The sequence below is a fragment of the Pagrus major genome, chromosome 12 (assembly GCF_040436345.1).
Source record: "Pagrus major chromosome 12, Pma_NU_1.0".
Taxonomy (NCBI): domain Eukaryota; kingdom Metazoa; phylum Chordata; class Actinopteri; order Spariformes; family Sparidae; genus Pagrus; species Pagrus major.
The window spans coordinates 12,951,932-12,972,436 of record NC_133226.1 but is presented as its reverse complement, the minus strand read 5'-3'; the positions used below and the strand labels follow the sequence as shown (position 1 = coordinate 12,972,436).

Genomic DNA, 20,505 nt, shown 5'->3' with positions numbered 1-20,505 from the left:
ATTAGAGACTGAGCCCATGATCCCACCACTCAGTCCGTAAGCACAGTTATTTGACCTTTTGTGTAATGGATCCATGTTAGTGGGACAGTAGGAGAGAGAGGAAAGCGAGATGGAGACTAAGAAGTGTGAAGCAGAGAAGAAGAAAAGGAATTATGTTTTTTTCCATTAGACGACGCGACAGCCACTGGCTTTGTGTGAGTGTGCGGCGGAGTGTTTAAGTGTGTGAGCTGAAGAGAGTGAGAAAAGAGCTGAAGAGAGGGAGACTGTGTTTGTAATGATTTTCTGTATCCATACAGGAACTTAATCCAGTTATTATTGTGTCTCTGAATGGTCTCCTCACTTCCTGTGGTCACTGACCCCTCTTAGAGCGATGTCGCCGACCATATGATTTTAATGCTTGAGACTTAACACTGCACCTTTTTACATTATAACTGCCGCAAAGGTGAATCTCTCTATTAGGGACTGATTCACATGCAGTACACATCTCTCCGATTAACATCAGATCGGCTGTGCGTGTGTGGAAAGACCAAGTTACAGAACCATAGTTTGGTCGCGCTAAAATGGGCGTTTATTGATTTTTCATTGGCAATTAACAAGCTGACATATTGACTTAATATCACGTTATAAAGTCGTTATGAGTAAGGAGGAAACACCCACATATTCAGCCAACGCAGCGCAACATTAGCATTCGTTTTGAGCTGTGTTTCTAGCTACCTGGTGAATGTAAGTTTGATATTCACTCTCCTTTTAGCCCTGATTTGGATTTCGCCAACCCCAATCTGGCTCTAGCCTCTAAATGCTCCGCTATGTTCACCTGCTAACTGGTGACTAGCTTGCTGACCAGTTAGTGACTGGCTAAGCTAAAGATAGCTACCAAAACAATGAGCTGAGAGATGATTAATAGAGGAGGCGGACAGTAAAAGTCGGGTTTGTCACTTTTACATTACAAATACTCAAAGACCAAGCGGCAACCTCCAGGGCACTACCCAATATATAGTGGACTATAAAGTGAGTTAGCCATTTTGTAGTGCTGTCTAAATGTGTAGTTGGAATTATTATACCCTATATAGTTGAGTAGTAAAGTATCCCAGGTGGTCACCAACCAAGCATTATATACCCATCATGCATTGCACTGGAGGGAAAAAAAATGACCCTCGTGGCATCCAAAAGTGTTTTTTCATTTGACCAATCAGCTCTTTACTGTTTATATTTTGGACACTTTCATATTGAACAGAAATGAATCAGAAAACAATGGATGGGTGAAACAGAAGATAAAACACTTCCTAACTCACAGCAGGATGGTTTGCAAAATGAGCAGCTGTGGTGTGAAGTGTACCTGATAAAACATCTAAAACCATTGTTACTGGTAATTCAAAGGAGCACTGTGTAGTTTTGGAGAAGAAATTCAAACGCAATTTGAATATTTACAAAAAATAAGGTCCCAGAACAATGTTTGAAGCTAGAAAGGTGGCAAGGTCCGCCACATATAAACAAAGTGAAACAGCATGAAATTGTGTTGTCCTTTAAGGTCAGTTTGTTTATTCAGTTTAGTCAGTCACGAAAAAGAAGAGAGTTTGTTTATTTAGTTTTTTTTAGGCATAAAAAAGATCTTTCTCTTCTAAATTTCACACATAGTGCACATCTCAAGATAAATTCTTAATTGTGGGTAGGCCCACAACAATTCATGTACACAGGATGCTGACCACCAAAGAGTGAAGTACTAAAATATTTTAACAAAGTTTTAATTGTGATGGTTTTTATCAACATCTCATTACAACAATTAGTTAAGTGCATAGAGTTATTTTTCGAGTGTCCATTGACCTTTCTTTAGCTGCACTGGGGTGCTGCTCAAGACGTCAGAGGTTGTGGTCCGGATCAGTCGGCATGATGAGACTGGTCTCCCTCAGCGTTTCCACAGGAGTTCAAGTTGACTTACCTTGGAAGTCATTCCTCCCTCTGCCTTTTCCTCACTTTTTCCGCCTCCCTCTTTTCACCTCCTTCTCTCCAGTGCTTCACTCTATTCTCCAGTCTAGTGCCCTCCAATTACCTCTGTGGAGCCACTGGTTTGTTAAGATAAGTGAGGAGGCAGCGGAGATAGGCCTCCAATCTTAAATAAAACACACCAGCCGCTGTGTCTCACCTCATTGCTCCCACTGGTGGGGACTTCAACGCTCCCACCTACAGTACAGCGCTATAGGAACAGTCGTAAGGCAGAGCTAATTCATATTCACTAACAGTTTCATAGAGAACATGGCAGTGAATTTACATGACATCAACAGAAACATCGTGCGATTCCCTGGCCAGACTTTGGAAGTAGTGCGAAATGAAAAAAAAAAAACGTGTCTGTCTGCATGGTTTTAACTTATTTGTGTTGGTGCTTCTGTTCCCCCTCTCCTCTCTTTGTCAGTTGTTGCTAAAACTTTCTTATTTATTTTCCATCGGGGCTTTACATGGAAAAGCCTCCGCTAGAGCGTGTCTGAAGAAAGCTGAATTCAAATCGCTTGACGACAGTTCGGTCCCAGCTCTCGTCTTTCGGGGATCTAAAGTGATTCTGAACATTTTAAATCAGGATATTTACAGAGCAACAGACTGTCTGAGAATAAAAGGAACACCATCCCTAATTCACCTTTCTTCTTTCCCTTTACTTGTTGTCTGTAATGTCCAGGTGTCGGAGCGATGTGACTTTGTGTATGTAAGCGGGAAGGAGACGAGAGGGAGGAGCAGGGTGATGCTCAACTTCACTTACGGTTTCCTGAGTGCCCAGCTCGAGATGAGTGTGTGGATGCCTCGCCTGCCGCTGGTCATGGATGTGGCCGACCCCGAGCTCAGCCAGATCAAAGGCTGGAGGGTCCCTATTACTACGGGCAACAGGAGGTAAGGCCGGACCAGTCCTGTGTCAGTTGCATTGCTGTTGTTGTTGCTAAAGGTCCCGACAACTCTGTTTGAACTTCACGAGTCAAGTCCCAACCAGAGACCAACAAGTCCCGAGTCAGAGTTCTAAACCTTGTGTTTCGAGTCCTAAACAAGTCATTAAGAAACAGAAACAGAAGCAACATTCGGCTAACTTTATGTTTTGCCTATCAGTGACAGATGCCTAATATCAGACGCGGTCAGCTGATGTCGATTGATTTTATCAGACAACATTTTGTCGACTAAATTTTTGATATAACCTTAATGTTGCCAAACTGACTGTGATGAAGGATCATTGATTTCAGGTTTTCAAGTTAACTTGGCCAAAGAACATTAAGGCTAGCCCAGACCATTTACTTTTCTTTATGGAGAATGTCTTTTTATAGTTTGACCACTTTATGTCTAAAGATGAAAAATTCTATTGTAGAAATGGGTGCAGGAAATCAACTCTCCATTTCCTGAACACTGATTTATTTTGAATTGATCCAAGAGTCTCATCTGTTGTCAGAGACAAGCACGCAAGCTACAGATGAACCTCTGATTGTTGCAAGAGACACTGACTGGAGGAGGCCTTCTAGAAGCTGGAACCAGCAAATGTTTTGCGTCTGATTATCAAAATAGCTAGAGTCCTACTCTTAAATGTCTCTTTATGTATATTTGTTTTGTTTATTTCCTGTCAAATCAGTGGGTTTTCTTTCATATGTAAGCGACCACCCTGACCCTGGAGAGATATCCAAAGGGAGAAAGCATCAGTTTCAACAAATGTGATTGTAGCCATGCAAGAAATCTTACTGAGTCTTTGTAAAGTTCAAAATAATCAGCTTTTGATGACACAGTGTCAGAGAAATGTGGATTCAGCAATATGGTAATTTTAAGCCTGTTGTTAGTGGTGGTGTTAAACTGGATTACTGCATATTGAGAGGTCTGAATGCTGTATATGTAGTCAGTCATAAAGCATCACATCTGTGTTTGGTGCATTAGTTGGTAGGACACCCCAGAGGCATCACAGTTGCCCTGGAGATAAAGGTTAGTGGAATTTCACTCAATAGTCACAGTTGAGTCATTATTTTTCACTCGATAGTAATATTGGTGATGGTTGACTGATGGCCTGTTAGTTTTCTCCAGGGTAAAAACTCTTTGGGGGCTTTCATTTTCACAAACATTCAATACCCGGCTCCCGACACAAACGGATACTAGGTCAGAAATGTGAAATGTCGACAGTGTTGATTGTAGTGGTCAGTCTCAGCTGAACAACTGCACTGAATTGTCTTTGCCATGTGTGCATATACAAAGCAACTGGAATCTTCTTGACTTGGTAGCAACAGCACAGACTTATATTAGACTTACTTACTTAAAAGGTAATAGTGTGGATTCAGGACAGACCCTCACCCCTTCATCGCTTTCATTTGTGTGTGTGTGTGTCGTTAAGTTTGAACAGAGAATGGAAAGCAGGAAATTATTTTATTTTCCCTTAAAGATAGATTGAAATAAACACTTTCAATCAGTTAATATCAACAAAGTTTAATTTGCACTAATTATAATCCTGTATTTATGGATGTCAATTAGCAGCCTGACAACCCCGTCAAAGGCATGATGGCCCGAGGGTCAGCAGAAGACGAATAGAAACGTTGAGTAACCATGGCAAAGAGACTGAACATCAAAACAATTTGTTCATGTATTTTTAAGATATATATAGAGATCCGAGTTTGTTAATGGGAAAAAAAACGTAGCTGAGCAAAAAAACTGGTTTAATATCGAAGACTGATACAAGTATGCAGGTGAGGTATTATTAGCCATGAGTTTGACAAAAGCCTCGAAGGAACAGTTAGTTTTTCCGTCTGTTGTTAAATTCAAGCAGCATCTCCAACGTGTGTTAAGCTCTGACCTCAGGCTATATAATAATGATGTTTATTTGGACTTTGAGCTCTTGACATTAGCTTTCCGCCTGTGGTGAGAAAGCGTATTCACCAGTCCTCCGGCACACCTGTGGTGCAGCGTGTGGCAGGCCAGCTGATCTTATGATAATTATGTGCTCATTGCTGAGGGGTTTTAGGGTGGTGCGCAGCTTAACCTCCATAGCCGGCAAACAAGCCATTCAGCTGTAGGATCCTGGTTAAATGAACTTTAATACATTTAGAAGGAAAGGTCACTCAGCAAATGCTTAATGCATCCACAGTTTCAACAGCCACCCTGCTGGTCTCCATTATCGTGCTTGAGTTCATTGTCTCTCTGCTGCCAATAGAAAGGACATTTAGGAGGTCACATCTCAGATTAACTGCATGATTTTGTAGTGCATTTGTTTACAATTTGAATAAAGATAGATCAACACTTCATATGTATGTATATATATACATATATATACATATACACTGAACAAAAATATAAACGCGACAGTTTTGTTTTTGCTCCATTTCTCTCAAATATTGTTCACAAATCTGTCTAAATCTGTGTTAGTGAGCACTTCTCCTTTGCCGAGATAATCCATCCCACCTCACAGGTGTGGCATATCAATATGCTGATTAGACAGCATGATTATTGCACAGGCGTGCCTTAGGCTGGCCACAATAAAAGGCCACTCTGAAATGTGCAGTTTTGCAGAAAACCAGTCAGTATCTGGTGTGACCACCATTTGCCTCACGCAGTGCAACACATCTCCTTCGCATAGAGTTGATCAGGTCGTTGATTGTGGCCTGTGGAATGTTGGTCCACTCCTCTTCAATGGCTGTGCGAAGTTGCTGGATATTGGCAGGAACTGGAACACGCTGTCGTATACGCCAATCTAGAGCATCCCAAACATGCTCAATGGGTGACATGTCCGGTGAGTATGCTGGCCATGCAAGAACTGGGATGTTTTCAGCTTCCAGGAATTGTGTACAGATCCTTGCAACATGGGGCCGTGCATTATCATGCTGCAACATGAGGTGATGGTCGTGGATCAATGGCACAACAATGGGCCTCAGGATCTCGTCACATATCTCTGTGCATTCACAATGCCATCAATAAAATGCACCTGTGTTCGTTGTCCATAACATACGCCTGCCCATACCATAACCCCACCGCCACCATGGGCCACTCGATCAACGTTGACATCAGCAAACCGCTCACCCACACGACGCCACACACGCTGTCTGCCATCTGCCCTGAACAGTGAAAACCGGGATTCATCCGTGAAGAGAACACCTCTCCAACGTGCCAGACACCATCAAATGTGAGCATTTGCCCACTCAAGTCGGTTACAATGGCGAACTGCAGTCAGGTCGAGACCCCGATGAGGACGACGAGCATGCAGATGAGCTTCCCTGAGACGGTTTCTGACAGTTTGGGCAGAAATTCTTTGGTTATGCAAACCGAGCAGCTGTCCGGGTGGCTGGTCTCAGACGATCTTGGAGGTGAACATGCTGGTTGTGGAGGTCCTGGGCTGGTGTGGTTACACGTGGTCTGCGGTTGTGAGGCCGGTTGGATGTACTGCCAAATTGTCTGAAACGCCTTTGGAGACGGCTTTTGGTAGAGAAATGAACATTCAGTTCATGGGCAACAGCTCTCAATAGCACGCTCCCTCAAAACTTGCGACATCTGTGGCATTGTGCTGTGTGATAAAACTGAATATTTTAGAGTGGCCTTTTATTGTGGCCAGCCTAAGGCACACCTGTGCAATAATCATGCTGTCTAATCAGCATCTTGATATGCCACACCTGTGAGGTGGGATGGATTATCTCGTCAAAGGAGAAGTGCTCACTAACACAGATTTAGACAGATTTGTCAACAATATTTGAGAGAAATGGTCTTTTGTGTTTATAGAACATGTTTTAGATCTTTGAGTTCAGCTTGTGAAAAATGGGAGCAAAAACAAAAGTGTTGCGTTTATATTTTTGTTCAGTGTATATATACACCTTAGGGTAGATGATTGTAATGAGTGGGTCATGTCATGTGTATATATTTTGTTTGATGTTGGATGACATATTTTAGTCTTTCCTGTGAAAATGTCCAGTGAAAATAGTTTCCTCAAAGCAAAATTTTAGCTGTTTTAAAGGTGCAGTATGCAAATCTGGAGTAAGATTCTTGTTTGTTGAGTCTCATTCCCAGGTCTTCAAATTACTGATGTTTTGGGTTGGTGATGCACATCATCAGCAGCCTCCCTGCCATTTTTAATCTCAGGAAACAAAGATAATATTTGTAATATTTGACCAGAATTTGACACGGCCTGGCCTGTCCATGAAATAATAAAACCCATATAAAACTACAACTTTACATTCAAGCATTTAAAAATGCTGGTAGGGGAGTTTTGTACTTTTGGACAAAGCCCTCTCTCTCTATGCTAAAATAAGCTGACTGCCTCCTGACTGTAGATTCAAATTAAGCACACAGACATGAACATGATATCGATCTTGTCATATAATCTGTATTTGCACTGGACTGGTGTTACCAGGAGACCTCATGCGATTTAGAAATTACCCTTCATATGTTTGTGCGCCACATTCGCATGGGATAAGCAAAGTCTGTATATGATGCCAAGACTGCTTAACATCAATATTTCAGAAGTTACGCGGAAATGTTAATGATATAGTTAAGGGTTCTTTTTCCCACTTTCTTCGTGTCTTACACATAAAAATACACATTTGCAGCTAGTTTTGCTCAAGTAACAGATGCTCTGTGGCTGTTCTTGAATATGAAAACCTTTTGTTGCTCCTAACCTCCCCATCATCACTCACATTAAATGTCAATATAGACAATCTCACAGCACAGCTGTTGACTGCTTTTTATCATTTTATGAGCCGTGCTTAAGTTTAATATGTCTACAGTTGTCTGACGACAGAAAACAGATGTTAGGAACGACCCCAAATCTCTGGGATGCTGATTCACACAGGACTAATATTATCACATTTACTCAGTGTTAGGCAAAATAAGGTAGATGATTTGGAGTAGAGTTTTAACTCCCAGATTAACATGGGATTAAGATCACAGACAACCTCCCCAATTATTACAAATTACTAAAGAGCCTCAGGTAATACTAGTCCCGTGTGAGTCGGGCTAAAGAAAGCAAGAAAAGCTTGTTTCCTGAACTATTTCTTTGAACTGTTTTTTAAAATACTTGGCCCTAACTCTAACCCTTGGCTTATTATGTCTGATTATTTTTGTGTGTCAGGTCGACATGGGACAGCGAGGAAGAGGAGGAGATGAGGAAGGGCAGAGGTTGCATGCTGCAGTACCAGCACTCTGCACTCAGGGTGCGGACACACTTCATAGCCCAGGCTGATGCTGAGGCGCTTCCTGACCCGCTAACTGGGGCAGAGCCCGTTGAGTACTTCCTGGGTCCTGACTGGCAGGTAAAAACATTTACTGTAACAGTCCTAACTGAAGCTGACATGCCAGCACTTACTTTCAGGTCTTCACTAGATTTGTCAGACAGTTAATAAAAGTTACATCGTCGCAGTAAGCATTAAAACTAACTTTTGTCTCTTCACTTTTGATTGACAGGTGGATGTGACCAATCTTGTACGCTACTCTCTCAGAGTGGCAGATCCTGATGTAGCCAGGGTGCAGGATGGGGTGGTGCTGCAGGGACGTGCTGTAGGCAGTACTACTGTACAGGTGAGCCATGATGTATGTGTGTGTGTGTGTGGCTTCAGCAGTCGCAGCGCATGCCATAATCTTGTGTATCCATCTGCAGTTGTGATGAGGATTTACTTGTCGCAGGTGCTGTCCCCTGTGACGTCGTCGGTGCTGGCTGAGAGGAGCATCAGGGTGGTGGATGACAAAGTGAGTGTGACGGAGCTGGGGGTGCAGTTGGTTTCTGGACTCTCTCTGTCCCTGCAGCTCAGCTCAGGGAGCAACAGGGCCATCGTTGCCACGGCAACCACCAGGGAGACAATCACACAGCTCAAACAGGTAAGTGACTGGAAAATTGTGACACGCAAAGCATAAAAGTGTGGGGCACTGCCCAGCTGTTCTTGATGGTACTTGTCTCTTTTCAAATGCCTGGTAGTTTTACAGTCACTCATTTTTAGCCTCGACAAATAACCTGCGAAGGACCATTTAACAGAATGTGAAGATCATTCTTGACAAGAAACAAACAAAAGCTGTGAATAAGTTGTGTAATGAAAGTTTTAAATTCGGTGTGAGATTATAAAAGTGTGTTTCTTTTATTCAGATTTTGAAACAGTGAAAATAGTTTTATAGTTTGGAAGAACCACACGTCTCCATTAAATGCTACAAAAATATAATATTGAAAATAAGTGTAGGCATTAATTATTTTATAAAGTGTGACATAAATGGATGGACAGCCCCCTCATTTGCATAATGAAACAGAAATTCGTAAAGAAAAGTAAAAAGGAATACAGGAATTAGAGTTTGCTGAAATTCATAGGGGGAAATAATACAGATATCGATTTAAGTCACATTTTATAATTAATAAATGCTGACTTTTGAATGTACATCAAGAACCATTTAAATATTTCTTTATTTACTTTTGATTTTGTCAATTTCAGTCCACCATTAAAACAGTCTTTTACAGAGAAAAAAAGTAAAAGAAAAAGGCAGACAAATCTGGCACTGAGAAGAATGTGACGAGGTCAGGTAAACAAGCAGAGATAAAACAAGAAAATAAACAGAAACTTTAACACTTTATTGTCGGGACGCTTGACACTACAAAGACGAACTGGCACTGAGAGAAGAGAACACACAGACTTAATTGTAAATAAATACCAAATAAATGACACAGTGAAAAACATAAGCTAGGGAGCCAGGCGGGATATGACAGTTTCTCAACCAAGCATGGAAAGAACATAAAACAAAATGTATTCTAAGATTTAAGAGTCCTAATTTTCCCTGAGTGGAAAATACACTAAACTATCCCTGTGTTTTTAAATCACGAACCTTCTCGCTTTGTAACTCACATTTTTTGAAACTCTGAGCCATGAAAAGACCTGTCAGTGTTTTTTCATGGCTTTTCACAAACATAAGCTGTAATTAAATATCAAAGGTGAGGGCCCGCCATGTTTTCTTTTTGTCTATATTTATTCTGTGTAATTATGTATTGGCTCTCTCTCCCTCCTGTTGTGATCTGTACCATTGCAGCTATGCCTCTGCATACCGTATGTGAGGGAAGTCTGAAAGCATCCCATTTTTCTTGTCAGTTTTTAAAAATGTGGGCACTTAAGAAGCAAGCCCCCGGCTTTCATCAACGACTTCCACTGACAAGTTCGCTCTTTTTATTACAAACAGCAGCTGGGAAACACTCACAGATGTATGTATAATAAAGATACAGCATAAATAACACCATCATCCTCGCAGCTCTGCACTTTAAGATCAACATGCTTCTTGCGCTGTTAGCAGATTAGAAAAAATGATTTGTGCTCCTACTCCTACTGATTTTCTAACATGCAAATCAAACCTTGTATTTAAGACTTAGATATTGATCTGAGAGTTTAGATTTAGGATTTAGCACTTATTCATAGTCGGTCTGAAGCTGAAGTTATTGCCTACATTGCAGGTGTAGTTAACCCTGTTCAACTGATTCATTGATTTGATTGATTTAATTTTGATTTAATTTGCTTAGATGCTAAATCTACTGGGTCATGTGTCTGGAGAGTGCATTGTTAAGACCATTGTGACCACTAAGGGGAGAACGTGCTTGCATTTGACTGTATTTAGACAGCAGTTCCTGTACTACAACCACAGAAAGTGTTTGGCAAGGCACCTGTAGGGACAGAATAGATAGAAAGGCACTTTTTTCAGTTAAAACATCTTATTGGAAATTTTACAATTCAGTAGATACAAGTAATAGAAAGTGATCATGCAAGAAATCAAAAGGTTCTGAATAGAAAGGACCCTTCCTACGTTGTTCATAAAAGTGGTTGAAGTGAATTGAATCTTTAGATTTTGGTTGAGTGGCATTGGAAACTTTGTGGGATGACAAGGAATTACATCTGGACGAGGGGAGGGAAGTGGCATCTTGAAAGTAGGAAATAGTTTAAAGATAAATGTGCCGACTCTGAATAAAGGAGGAAATGGAGGGAAATTTCGGCATCTTAAGTTCAGGATTTGAAGTAGGCACTGATCTCTATGAACTCACTGAAAACTATGAACTCTATATCATGGTAATGACCATATGTACCTTAATAGATCCTATGAAACTTCACCTGATTTTCCATCAGCATGGGATGACTAGACAATGACTGACTTTTGACTTTCATTTGAGTAAATTTATCCTTTAAGGGCTCCGTTTCTTGGCTAACATGTTGAACAATCCAAATCACAACGCTGATTTTGTTTTCTTCAATTGGCTGGTTTGTTAAAATTTTAAGTTTAATGTGAGGTAAAACTCTTCTGACGCCCCGTCTACGGTTGTTTTCTATTTAAGCAACGTTTTCCCACCCATTCCTTCAATCACAGCTGATCATCATCATCTGCTTAATCGCAAAAAATCCAAAAGAAACACTCAGAATACTAATTAGACATCAATTCACAGGACAAAAGAATAGATTTGCATCACCTCATTAATTTAATTCTGTTTGCCAAATTTAATTTAACATTTGTAATCAACACAGAAAATAGCTCTAACAATGTATATCGGGCCCAGAGCCACAGAGTGATCAGCTTGTTTTTAAATCACTCTGTGGCTCTGAGCCTAAACACATCTGACATGTCATATGAACCTTATAGGACCCTTAGGACATCTGATGCTGGCCTACTGGTCGACTCAAAAACATGAAGCAGTGTTTTGTTATCATGCAACTCAGACCTCCCAGATGATTTTAGACTAGCCCAGACTCTGACCACTTAAAAGTCAAAGCTAAAAACCTTCCTATTTTACACCACCAGTAAATAGTCTACTCTATAATGGCTGAAAATCTTCTCTATCCTGCTTAGCTTCTAAATGACCTTGACGTTTACGTTTTTTGACCAGAATCCCAACAGAGCTGACATGAGTAAACTGCCGTCTTGTGCGGGTAATGCTTACTTCTTCATATGTGAACAGTATGTGTGGGGGAGACGGGGCTTTACCCTCTAAGATCTTCAGCCAAGAGGGGAATCCATGATTCTCCACAGCCTCAGGCGATGAGATCTGACGTAAATATCAGATCAAAAGGAGAATCAGGAAAGTTAGGGGATAAGAAAATTCATAAAACCGTATGGCTTCACTCACGATGTGCATCTAGACGTGGGAGTATTTGTTGTATTCTTTTATCTTTTTGTTACACTTGATTTGAACTGCACTAGTTTACTTTTCACGTCTTTTATCTTTTTTTGTCTCTTGTCTCTACTTTTTAGTTGTAAATCTTGCACCTTTACTGTGTTTTTATTACTCTGTAAAGCACTTTGAATTTCCACAGTGTATGAAAAGTGCTATACAAATAAAGCAGCCTTGCCTTATCTATTATTTTGTCTGGTACCCCATAGATATTCTTTGTAAATCTAAACATATGTTTGAGATTTTCGGCTTTAATTAGCATTGTTAGTTATTACATTAAACATTTGAACAGTTGTTACTTCACAGGGTGCAGAGGCAGTGTATGCACCGCAGTCAAAACAGTTTTATCATAAACCTTCAAATCACAATACAACATGATACAATAGTGTGTCATTAACATACCTTAAATGTTCATTTCCCAACAAAAACATAATAGGCTTCTACAGAGAGGATTCCAGAGACCAGATTTACGCTACAATGACCTGAAGGGTGTAATAGTATTTGTGTTTCTCTTTGCCTCTCTGAACGTAAACTCATTGTGTTCACAGCCCCGACCATCATCTGCGGTTACCATGCTGTGTGAGAGAGCAGAAGAGGCAGACAGGATGCACAGATGATTTTTTTAAAAGCTCACTCGCACATTTAGCCATGGCAACCTGCCCATTTTCAGCTTGCTCCTCAATGCAGGCATGGAGCAGCAATTAGGGGGTTCATAGCCGTTGGAACGACAGCTCACTTTACCTACAGTACTCTGTCGCTATGGCTGCGCCGGCCCTGTCAATAACAAACTATTAGAACCGTGCCAGTGCGGATGACCAGCCAATTGTGTGTGTCTGCGATGGCAAGCTGTTAATGTCGTGCTTAGGGCGATTCAAAATGTATTCAAACCCAAAATATAGGTTAGATCTGTGGCGACCCAGTGGCTCACATTAGCAACAGGAAATAGGTCATTGTGTATTAATGTGATTGGATTGGCTAATTCTGTACTTGACATGACCCTTGATGCTGTATTTTTTTTTTCTCATTAAAAAGACTTTGATTATACTCTCTTTATCCACTTAGGTTAAATTATACTTCAGTCTATGAGTTCATAGGCCTATAATCCATTGTACAATAGCACCCTACTGCGTGTAATCATCAGGAGTTTAGCAGGGGCTATGACCAATCATGAGAATGTAGCTCTTACTGATGGCAGGGGGAGGGGAGGTATATTGATTTGCTGCATGTGTTCAGGCGTGATATTCTACATGCACTGAACCACGTGTTCACAGTTCACATGTACAACATTAGTCATCTTGTTACAATGCATCGTTCTGTTAAGAAAACTCGGATCCTGGCATTCATGTGGATGCAACTTGACAAGCACCACCCAAAAGTCCTGTGTCCATGCCTCAATGGGTCAGAGCCGAGCCACGGTTGGGACACTAGCGATTGGAATTGTTCCACGACGTCATGGATGCTCCGTCAGATTAGAATTTGGGGAATTTGGAGGCAGGGTTGACGTCTTGAGCTCTTTGTCACGTTCCTTGGACCATTCCTGTACAGTCTTTGCAGTGTGGCAGGGTGCATTGTCCTGCAATGGGGGTTCTGCAGGCCATTCCTGAGCAGTTCCTGTGACAATGTTTGGTTGGGTGATGCGTGTCAAGTAGCATCCACATGAATGCCAGGAACCCAACATTTCCCAGCAGATCATTGCACTGCAACAAGATTAAAAGTTATTTACTTCACATGTATCGGTGTATGAACTCTGTATGGCTTTCTCATCTCAGTATATCTTTCATTCTTTCTCAGGAAGCAGTGGTCAGCTGCTGGGTTCAGTTCAGCGATGGCGCTGTCTCTCCGCTGGAGCTGTTTGACCGCAGTGTCTACTCCCTGACAGTCTCCACCCCAGATGAGGGTGTAGCCACCGTACGCCGCACCCCACAGTCCACATTCGTAGTAGCACAAGGTGAAGGTATTGGCCGGGGGGCGCTAGTGAGAGTGGAGCTGAGGATCTGTGAGGAATGCCAGAAATCCAAGAGGAAGAGCAAGTTGGCGGTAGGCACGGGGCTCCTCAGGATCAACATCCAGAGCAGCAGCAGAGGTGGCACTGATGAATATACAGATTCTGATGGTGGTGCGTCAGAATTGGTAGGTGAGGTTAAAACAACACAGCGTGCAGTCACAGATGTGGATAAATGGTTGTTCAGAAGCACAGTACCTGATCAGCAAGAGTCTACCCTGAAAGAAACTAGCACCACGACCACAGTAACAACTAGATATGTGCAGCCACGTGTTGTGTGGATCGGGACTACAATCAGAGCTACAAGAGGTACCACATATGCTGTCATTCCCTCGACCGCCACTACAGCTATCAGCAAGCCGAGCTTAAATACACCAGTGATCACCGCCAGACCTGTAGATCCAACAGTGGGGTTAGTTAATAAAGGAGAGGGGCAGAAGAGAAGCTACGGGAACATGCTTGACAACCCCAATTCACCCCCGAACAAAGACCTTCCTGTAGCAGATATAACACCCAAGAAGGAGCCTCCAAAAACTAAAACTCCAAAAGTAATCGAGAGCGACCTCATTAGGACATTCAGAGCCATGACAGACTTGGAAATCGGCATGTATGCCTTGGTGGGGGTCTCCTGTGTTGCTATCTTGGCCTTTTTGCTCAACTGTGCTTCATATAACCTCTGTTTCCGGAATCATAAGACCCCCATACAGGCAGGTCCACCCCCCAGCAGGGACCCGAAGGATCACAAGCACGACTGGGTGTGGTTAGGGGGCAGCAATCACAACGTTCCGGCCCCAGGCGCCCCTGCCCAAGTGTCAACGCTAAAACGTGAGGCTCACCGCCCTCTGGAGTCCCGTCATTCCATGGACTCCATCGCCCACCGCAGCATGGAGAGCACCCTGCCCACTGTGAGCGCCCCCGCCGTCCCCGAAAGAACTGCCACCCTGGGCCGCAGCAGGACCAGCTCCCAGCAGCAGTTTCAGACAAAAGCCATCGACCCCATGGCGAACCGTTCAGCCACTTTGCTGGCCAGGCCTCATCGCACGGAGCCGCTCCATTCCCCCACCAGTAAGCGGAACCAGGTCCAGTTCACCACCTTCACCACGCTGGATATCAAGCACTTGGCTGCACTGAAGAAGAATGGTGTGGACTTAAACTGGGCCAACCAGCAGCAGACACTGCAACACCAGGCCCCCACCGAGCCCCAGGCACCTTTACCTGACATGCCGTGGCCTGTGGTCAAACCTATGGGAGAGCCCCAGTGAGTTTGTCGGGGTGTGTCTGTATGAGTGGGAGAGAGAGGGAGAACAAAAAAGTGTTGCTTGTTCGCAGCTTGTTCACAGAATGTCTAAAGAAAAGAAGCTGTTTTTTTGCTTTTTTTGATAAAAGATAAAACACTTTAGGAGATTTTATTGAGGTTATTTATTGAGGGTAGATAAAGGACGTTTTATATTAAAGAATCCTGTAAATACATTATATGATGGAGTACCCATGAAGAGCAACATAAGAGATATTGTGTTACGTTTTCAAGATTCAAAACATGATTTTATCCTGTAAATGCAAGATGTGCTCTCCAGGTCTGAAGCTGTAAATAAACATATATCTATACTACTACTTATTTCTACATTTCTAACTCAAAACAAATGAAGTTTCATCTCCTTGTTCTTTTGTACAATTCTGTTGCCCCTGTAGGATCGGCTCCAGATATTGCTAGTTGTCAGGGTAAATGCAGTACGTGAGGGATTATTTCTTGTAAGTAATTCTATTCTTTTCCAGCCTTTTGTACTTTTTTTTTTTCTAGGATTCCTCCAGCGAATACCTGAAGAGTCTGTGCAATTTGTCAGAGAATATGCAACATTTATCAAGTTATTTTGAGCAATCTGTCACTGTAGTCTTCACCGGATATTTATTCAAATCGAATGCATGCTATGCAAATACAGTCCATGCAGAGTTTGAAGTGGACATTGTTTCTGAATTTTTTAACCAAGTTACCTTGGGCTTTAGGCTCCTCCTGGGGCCCTGCTCCTACAATTTGTAACAATGTCTAATCTTGGTCTCTTGAGTCAGAGCAATACATATTCAACTACAAGCTTTTTTTTATGTGTGAATGAAAAATGATGATGCCTTTTCTATGTAACATCCTCTTCTTTTTAAACCAAAATGTGGTGTGTATTTCCTATGAGATCCCATCAATAAAGAACAAATGGATACATTTGTCATAGTGTAAATTCAATTTGATTCAATCCTTGTTTTTAAAGCCTTAGAAATAGTAAAGTATCATTCATAGGAAAGCACAGTGAATGGGCTGGATTATAGGCTGAAGCTCTTCTATGAATCAGTGGGATTTAATTATGTTAAATCACTAGCAAATGTGATTTAAGGCTGATGTCATTCAGCGAAATGTCATACTGACAGCAGCGTATTTGATGTGCCTGCCAATATTGAGATTCTGTGCTTACACAGAGAGTGAAAGAGCAACGGGAGAAGAGAAAGTGATTCCCATTTTGCGTATTGTGACATTCTCCCCAAAGAATTACAGGTATTTTATCAACGCTGGAGGGTTGCATATGATAACTCACAGCTCATTTGTCTCTTTTTCCTCCATTCTTCTTCCTGTGTCTCTGAGGTGACCATGGCTACACTCCTCAAAATTACATTCCAGGAGCTGTGATGCATAAACAGCGTCCCCAGCTTAAAGAAGCCCAGATAATCTGATGCCCCGCACCTCAGGAATTGGCAGCCGGGGATATGACAGCGAGCATCAACGCTCCCTGCTGCACGACAGCATCGGGTGGATTTAGAGTGTTGATAAAAGCAGTTTTAATAACTTTCCCCCCAAATTCTTTATACCTACAGGCCCAGTGGTTTTGTACGTGTATAAACTCTCTCCCCTTTCCAGTCGATTTATCTGTCCAGCAGCGGCAGGGAAAGTAAACAAACTCCCCTCAGAGATAAGCAGTGATTCAAAGCTGTTTCTGCGGTGCATCGTGGCCCGGCATCTTTGATTGCGGACCTGCAGGAAACAGAATTCAGAACTCAGAAGTTCCGACACAGTAATGATTAAGATATAAAAGCTGCACGGTTTGTATGACGACAATGGAGTAACAGAATATGTCTCTATGTGCCTTTGCACCGAGATCCTGTAGCCTTTTTGAGTCCTCAGACTTTTCTTTTTCTCAGGCTCCCACATACTGAACACCATTGAAGAGCTGTCTGTATGAAGTATTTGGCTTAATCTCAGTTCTGGGAGGGTGTTCAGTGAATCATAGTCATCATGCAAGCTTTGCAATAGGAGTTTGTTTTGAGTGGTTGGGGAAAGAGCATAACGAAGTACAATATAATTCCTAGTGTTGGGCAAGTTACTTTCAAAATGCAATATATTACATATTACTAGTTACCTTCATTTTAAAGTAATATATTACGTTACAACAATACTGTCTACATAGAGTAATATATTACTTATTACACTAGTTTTTAGTTTCTTTCAACAAAATGCTCAAATAACCTTATAGAACAATTAAATAGCATAGTCTGATAAATTATGAGATAGGAATAAATATTTTTAATTGTAGGCTTAGTCATATGAAACACAGTAGACCTATACATTCTATAATGTAGCCTATAATGACATGACAAGACAAAAATCTCTTTTTCTATTTTTTCTTTTTATTTTAGTCCACAGAACAAGGAATTCATGGGCAGATGTGATTCAACAATGTAAATTAAATTGCGCTTGAAAATTAGGCTACATCATTAGGCTACGAAATACGGCTCATTTCAGTCACACAGAGACTGAACAGAGACCTTATAGGCTCGGCTATATTAAACACAGAGCCTATAATAATATGGTCATGTTGGTGTGGATGGATCCTTAAAAAAACAACAATAAACGCTTCACTTCAGTCGGTAACGTGGATTGTAACGCGTTACGTGACATAACTGTAGTAATATATCACTGAAATATTATTAGTAACGCGTTATATTACTCTTTTACTGCGAAAATAAATATATTACTGTAGTGTTACAAAAGCAATGTATGACTCCCAACATTGATAATCTCAGTTACATTACTTTAGGCAATAATCCATTGAGATTAGGAATGCACAATATTGGAGTATTGGATTTTTTCTGATAAGTCAATAATTTAAACTCCTTCAGACTGATTTCCAACGCCGATACATGCTAGTAGTTTTTTCGCCTATGACCCTTAGAGAAATAAGAACAGAAGGGTATCTTTTGTTGAACAAGTGCTTTATTATAATCTTCTAAATTATTTTGTCCTGGCAGATATGACACTTGATATAGACTTGAAAGACAGTATTTATTTTTAGCACTGAAACGGCAGAATTCAATTCAATAAGAAAATGTACACAGTATGATAATCATCAATTTTCATAGCATGGAATAGCTTGAAACTGGTACACCGCTCCAACCCTAGTCCATAGACGTAAGAGCCAGGGCTAATTTGCATATTATGAAGTATGTAAATGATACATTGAGTGAGTTTGTCTTGTAAACAACAAGATCGAGGTAGAGCCCCTCGGTATCATTACAGCAGGATCTCTAATCTGGAGCATCAGCTTCCCTATTGACAGATTTAAGGGATTGGGGTCATTGTGTTGGAGGATTAGTGTGCATTAGTGGACCCTCTCCATGGCACACACTACTGATAATGTAGGCCAAAAGAGACAGGGTCATTCACAAGGCTGCTTTCTCACAGGTCGCGCACATGGTCACAGATGGAGGCAGGCGTTTGTGGGAAGGTGTAGCTGCAAATGGAAAAACTCACCAGTGTAAATGGACTGTTGGTTACTTTGCTATATACAACTAATGTTCAGTCTGTTTAACTGGATATAAAATGTGCTGTAGGGTGATCTTTTGAAGAGAACATTTAAAAAAAAAGATAAGTGCACAAAGATAGACAGAAGAGGACAGGCACAGGCAGAAGTCAGCACTAAGACGAATAAGGGGATGAGAAAGGTAACGCTCATATCACAGGTGGAGGGGAACTCAGACGGTATGGCAGCTCATTAAGACAAAGTACCTCGTGTTTCCTCGCTACGTTCGTCGCTGTCATTGCTTGTCAGCACAGTGTCAGCGCTCAGCGCGCATCATAAGATAATGTCACCGATTTCTACACAGAAGAGGACAAAAAAGCAGGGGAGAAGTTCTTTGTGTTAATGAGACAGATTGAAGAAAACAGCTTTGTCAGAGCAGAAGATGGGACAGCCGTAACTGACAAGAGAGGAATCTCAACTAGATGAAGCAGTGTGTAGACAGCAGGCAAATGCATCTGGTCACAATAGTTGTTCTAATTTTTTGTTTATTTGAGTGAGGAGGCAATATACAAAACATATAAGTGTGCACGCATAATGAAACTGCAAAAAGGGAGGGGAGGATGAGGGTGGGAGGAAAAGAGAGCACTCAAGAGACGCGAATACAGAAAGACAGGGTGACTCATCACTGTGTGGCTGCCTGCTCCTCAGAAAGTGTTTGAATTTTTAAACGATCCCAGTTATCTTTTTTTGGTGTTCGGTAAGGGAATTGTACTGATTTTTTTTTTGTTGAAGTTTTGCACTAAAGCACTTTGTCGTTCCACATAGACACTGAGTCGGATCCTTTTGAGGTTTGGCCAATATGAGGAACTTGGTCATGTAGGTAGACATTTCCCAATATGTAAATATGTGCAAACTAATGGCAGTGATGAAACCTGACTGGATTGGTGAGACCATGTCAAACAAGAGTCACTGTGAAGCTGCGCAGTGCTTTGAGATAAATGCTAACGTCAGCATGCTAACATAGTGACAATAACAATGCTGATGTCAAGCATGTTTACAATGTTCAACCTCTTGCTCCATGAAACCGAAATGGCGACGGACATGATGCCAAACTTGCTTCAAGTAATAGTTCACAAACCGATGGGTGACATTTACCCGAGGTCAACAAAAAGAAAAGCTGAGACTGATGGGAATGGATCAAGGCAGTGAACTGATTAACATATACCACTGAAGAGATCACTACTATTTTATACATTAATATAATACATACATATGTTACGCTCGACCTAGGGAGCCGAGCCTAACATAAATAGCCGACACCCAAACAAGGCGAGTTATGTGATACAACAATTTATTTACAACAAGGGTATAAGTGCAATTTGTACAGTGAACAGGTGCTCTATATACAAGTGATGAAGCGTGGCTTCAGGGTGAGCTCAGGCCTAAAACAACAAACAAAACACAGATCTAAACTCAGGGGTCCGAATCTATCTAAGCCCTATAACAAAGGAAAGAAACAAAAAGACAATTACTGAACCTAACTCCCTAACCTAACCAAAAACAGGAGAAAACTGAAGCAAAGAAAAAGGCAGCTCACCCCTACTGCTTCCCTAACCACAAACACTCTT

General features: G+C 41.5%; 1 protein-coding gene across 1 annotated transcript in view; it reads left to right on the top strand.

Moving 5' to 3' along the window:
- Positions 1-15,364, top strand: part of LOC141006142 (transmembrane protein 132D-like) — a 39,267-nt gene extending 23,903 nt beyond the window's left edge. The window contains exons 7-11 of the mRNA XM_073478272.1: positions 2,666-2,874; positions 8,054-8,234; positions 8,386-8,499; positions 8,605-8,796; positions 13,892-15,364. Of these exons, the coding sequence (XP_073334373.1) occupies positions 2,666-2,874; positions 8,054-8,234; positions 8,386-8,499; positions 8,605-8,796; positions 13,892-15,364 (2,169 nt within the window). The remainder of the gene's footprint in view (positions 1-2,665; positions 2,875-8,053; positions 8,235-8,385; positions 8,500-8,604; positions 8,797-13,891) is intronic.
- The last annotated feature ends 5,141 nt before the right edge of the window (positions 15,365-20,505 follow it).